Source organism: Marmota marmota, unplaced genomic scaffold, assembly GCF_001458135.2.
Source record: "Marmota marmota marmota unplaced genomic scaffold, marMar, whole genome shotgun sequence".
Lineage (NCBI taxonomy): Eukaryota > Metazoa > Chordata > Mammalia > Rodentia > Sciuridae > Marmota > Marmota marmota.
Genome location: NW_025999900.1, coordinates 24,912,141 through 24,917,259, shown reverse-complemented (window position 1 = coordinate 24,917,259; position 5,119 = coordinate 24,912,141). Strand labels below are relative to the sequence as shown.

At 39.6% G+C, this 5,119-nt stretch overlaps 1 protein-coding gene across 1 annotated transcript; it reads left to right on the top strand.

The window, feature by feature from the left end:
* The first annotated feature begins 245 nt into the window (after positions 1–245).
* On the top strand, positions 246–2,879 carry LOC107147207 (baculoviral IAP repeat-containing protein 5). The gene has a single exon (XM_015491609.2). It carries the CDS (start codon positions 2,015–2,017, stop codon positions 2,441–2,443), a length of 429 nt encoding a protein of 142 aa, XP_015347095.1. The 5' UTR covers positions 246–2,014; the 3' UTR covers positions 2,444–2,879.
* Positions 2,880–5,119: the final 2,240 nt, after the last annotated feature.

Sequence of the window (5,119 nt, the reverse complement as noted above, 5' to 3'; positions counted from 1 at the left end):
AGCCGTTTATTGCAGGACAGGAGCAGTATTTATACATTCCACACAGCTTATCTAATTAACATAAACTAGATACAGCAGTCAACCAATCAGGAATCTCCACACTTAATGGCTCACTTTTGTTACTTCTCAAACCACTCCCTCTGGCATTTTGCCAGGCACCATCCAGACTTGTTTACCGACTTTAACATTCCCCTGGCAAAATGCCAGGTGTTATTTTGACTTGTTTACAGACTCTAACACAAGATGGCCCCGGTGATCCTTGCTTCCTGGTATTTAAGCACTTATGTAACATCTTCCCTCTCTGAATTGTTATTGGACTCTTAGTACAAATCAAATAAGGCAAAAGTGACAATGTCTTGCTTCCAAAGTTGTCATAAAAGATAAAAGATACTGCACTTTACAGTTTGGTCTGTGGTCCCTTACTCCAGGTGAATCAGCAGTAAAGACACTCGAGCCATCTTGTCAGTGGTCTACATGGCAAGGAACCAAAGCTTCCTGCAAATAACCAACATCAAATTGGGGAACCACCTTGGGAGCAGATCCTCCAGCCTCAGCCTGAATCTTAACGTCAACCTTTTAAGAGACCTCAGGTTAGAACTTCCAACCAAGCCACTCCCCAAAGTCCTGATTCCATGAACCACAAAACAATATATGATGTTATTTTAGTTCCCTAAGTTTGGGGGTAATGTGTTATGCAGAAAAATATGCAAAGATAAGAGATCCATTAAAAGGGCAAGATAATAAAAGCAAACAAAAAAACCCAGGAGAGTTCAGTGGTGCACACCTGTAATCCAGAGATTTGGGAGGTTAAAGTGGGAAGATCACAAGCGCAAAAACAGCCTCAGCAATTTAGTGAGACCCTGCCTCAAAAAATAAAAAGGGCTGGGAATGTAGCCCAGTGATAAAGCACCCCTTGGTGTTCAATCCAGAGTACCTCCCCCATCCCAAATAAAAGAAAGAGATGCAAGGGTGGCATCTAAAAATTATAAAATTTCATTGAGAAACAGAGAACTATTGTTTTCATTGATAGGAAGACACAACACTGTAAAGATATTGATCCCTCCAAAATGACTAAATTAAATTTAGATTAAATTTCAATCAAAACTTTGACATAGTTTTATAGAACTTGATAAATTATTCTAAAATGTAACAGCATGGCTTACCATAAATCTAAAGTAACACCGTACAATATTGGTACAAAAACAAATAGAAGACAGGTGCAGTGGTACATATCTATAATCTATTATTAGGAAGGCTGAGGCAGGAGTTGCAGTTTAAGACCAGCCAGGCAACTTAGAAAGAACCTTTCTCAAAATAAAAATAAAAAGGACCTGACATGTAGCTCATTGCACAAGGCCCTGGATTCAAATCCCCGGTACCAAAAAATAAAAATATAAAAAGAATAATAAACAATTAATGGAACAGAATAGAGAGCCCAGAGCCAGAAACAGATCCAGGCATATTGGAAATTTCATAAGGCAAAGATAACATCATAGAATCGCTGGGAAGAAATGGACTTTTCAACAAAGATAAAGCATGCTTAGTCCCTATGAAAAAATATATCAGAGATGAATTAAACAAATAGGAATGGAATTTTTTTAAACTTTCCAAAGAAAATATAGAATGTCTTTTTGATCTAAGAATAATGAACAAGACACAAAATGTGTTAACCATAATACAAAATAACAAAGTTGACTATCTTAACAACAAAGTTGACTATATTAACAGAAAAAAAACTTCTATTTGTTGAAAGAAACCACAAGGAAGGTGAAATGACAAAAAACACAAAATGAGAGGAGGTTATTTGTAACTCATATTTCTATACAGAAAGTGACTTGGGGGATTGTTTCCAACATATGAATTCACATGCTACTACATGTGAATACAACAGTGCCAGGGTCCCCCAGCTTTTTAAGAGCACAGGAAAATGTCTGAAATCTGGGCAGGTGAGGAACTGGTTCTAAATAAGAAAATAAAACTATAAAATTAAAATGTTTGAGGCGGCGGCGGCGCCATGGGGGCTCAGTTCTTGCCACCGACCTGGCAGCTCTATCTCAAGGACCACCGCGTCTCCATGTTCAAGAACTGGCCCTTCCTGGAGGGCTGCGCCTGCACCCCGGAGCGGATGGCCGAGGCCGGCTTCATCCATTGCCCCACTGACAACGAGCCCGACTTGGCCAAGTGTTTCTTCTGCTTCAAGGAGCTGGAAGGCTGGGAGCCAAGTGACAACCCCTTAGAGGAACATAAAAAGCATTCGTCTGGGTGTGCATTCCTTTCTGTCAAGAAGAAGCTTGAAGAATTAACCCTTGGTGAATTTTTGAAACTGGACAAAGAAAGAGCCAAGAACAAAATTGCAAAGGAAACCAACAGCAAGCAGAAAGAATTTGAAGAAAATGCTAGGAAAGCCCTGCAAGCTATGGAGCAGCTGGCTGCCTTAGAGTGAACCTTGCCGTGGTCACCTGGTCCCAGGCCTGTTCCCCGTGTTACTGCCTGTCTGTGGAACTCCTACAAGTACCTTAGGAAAGGAGAATGCCGAAATTTTGAAATTGGATGTTTAGACTGAGTTTTGTTTCTCCTGAAGTGGCATCAGCGCCTCTCTGCTTGTGTGGCGGTGCTGCCTGTGACAGTAGCTGTGCCTCTCCCTCATAGGTGGCTCTTGCTCTGTTGAGCCCTGGCTTGGAGGCAAGAGCAGGGAGGAAGAGGGCAGAGTCCCTGTGACTAGACCTGATGGGCAGCGGAGGAGGCCAAATGCTTGCACAGGAGTTGCTGATCTTGGTGTTCCCAATAACCTGTGAGCCGCTGGCTGCTCCTAACTCTCCTGTCTTTCTGATGTGACTCCTCCTACAGGGTGATGGAATAAATTAATTTTTAAAAATGGATTTAAAAAAAAATTAAAATGTTTGAATTTTTATATATTTTTATGCTTCATAAATTTTTAATATTTTTTAAAATTTTTTTTAGTTGTAGTTAGACACAATAGCTTTATTTTATTTATTTTTATGTGGTGCTGATGATCCAACTCAGCATCTCGCACGTGCTAGGCGAGCATTGTATCCATGAGCCACAACCCCAGCCCTGAAATTTTTAATATTTTAATTGATACAAATTATATAATATACATGTGCATATATGGGGTAACTTCCTTAATATTTAAATTTAAAACATAAATAAATTTCATTATATTTGAAAACAATTAGTTTGTTTTTTTTTTTGCATTTTTCAGTTTTTCCAGTGTCTGCCTGATTGCTAAGAAATCATAAAAATCAAATAAGTCAATCATAGTCAAATGTCAATATTGACAATATTCAAAATTGGATATGGGTGTGTGTAGTTTAGATCTGGAGTGTCCCCCAAAGGCTCATGTGTTGGAGGCTTGGTCTATAATACAGCAATGTTCAGGGACTTTTGGCCTCTCTACTTCCTAGCTGCCATGAGGTGAGCAGCTTTGTTCTGTCACACCCGTCCACCATGATGGTCTGCCTCACCACATGTCCAGAGACAATGTAGCCAACTGATTATGGACTGAAACTGTGAACCAAAATAAATCTTTCAGCCTTTTTTTTTTTGCTCAGATATTTTGTCACAGCTATGGAAAGCTATCAAGAATATCCTAATATTTCATGACACAGAATAAGGTCTCTTTTTTCCGATTTCCATTCTATAACTACCTGTCTCCTTCTACTCCAAATCACTGAGGGTGATTGAGAGAGTGGGGGCAATGGCTCTAGCAAGGAAGAATCACAGAGTAATGGGGGTAAAGTTTCAAGGGGTTCAGAGGAAGAGGAATAGAGAAAAGAATATAAGTCTATGTTTTATATACATGGAAACACATACCATATAAGCACAAATTCATTTTGGACTCACTGAAGCTTAAGTGACAGATTTAGTGAGAGACATTAATAATGTCTGTTAGTTTTTCTTTGCTGCAAACAACATACCTGACAACAATTTAAAAGAAGAAAACAGTTCATCCTATCTCACGATCTCAGAGGTTCATTCCATGGTGTGCCAAATACATTGCTCTGGGCCTAACATGAGGCAGAACATAATGATAGAAGGGCATTGTATAAGAAAGCTTCTCCCCTCATGACAAATAGGAAGCAAAAAGGGTGGGGAAGGGGCACAAGGAAGACAAACCTTTCCAGGGTATACTCCCAGTGACCTACCTTCTCTAGTTGCACCCCACTTTGCCTACAGGCACCACCCACTACATTCAAACTAGGATGAATTGATCAGGTTACAGTTTTAATAATCTATCTAATAATCATTTCACCTCTGAATATTCCTGAATTAACACAGGAGCTTTTGAGGGACACCTCAAATCCAAACTGTAACTGTGCATATTCCACAGTTAGAGGGGAAGCACCTAAGAGTTAAGAGCAGATCCTGGGTGACAACCAACAAGCAAATAGTAACTTTAGTCCTGTAACCATAAGGATGGGCATTCTGCCAACAACTTGAAGATGGTGGAAGCAGATTCTTCTCCAATTGAATCTCCAGGTAAGAATGTAACAACAATGGGCTGGGGTTGTGGCTCAGCGGTAGAGTGCTTGCCTAGCTCACCAAGCCCTGGGTTCGATCCTCAGCACCACATAAAAATAAGTAAATAAAATAAATGTATTAAAAAAAAAGAATGTAACAACTGCGGGGCTGGAGCTGGGGCTCAGCAGTAGCACACTTGCCTGGCATGTGTGAGGCACTGGGTTCAATTCTCAGCACTGCATGTAAATAAATAAAATAAAAGTCTATCAACAACTTAAAAAAATACATTCACACACACATATCTATCTATCTTTGTATATATTAAAGAATGTAATAACTGGATTAGAGCCTGTGAGACCCTGAGTAGAAGACACTGCTAAAGTGCTAAAGTGTGCCCTGACTCTTGACTCAAAGAGTATAAGAGAATGTGCATTGCTCAATGCTTCTACATCTGTGGTCATTTGTTACACAGCATGAAATTAAACAGCAAGACAAGCTGATCATGAAAAAGAACAATTAGCTTCAGTGGGATCAGCAAACAATAACTCCAGATCCATGTGTTTATTTAAACCTCATATAAGTATTACATAATTTATGCTACATTTTTAAAAGGGACTGAGGCAGAGTAAGGCCAAAG

Excerpts from the sequence above, each read along its gene's own strand:
- LOC107147207 (XM_015491609.2), top strand. The coding sequence starts at position 2,015 with ATGGGGGCTCAGTTCTTGCCACCGACCTGGCAGCTCTATCTCAAGGAC.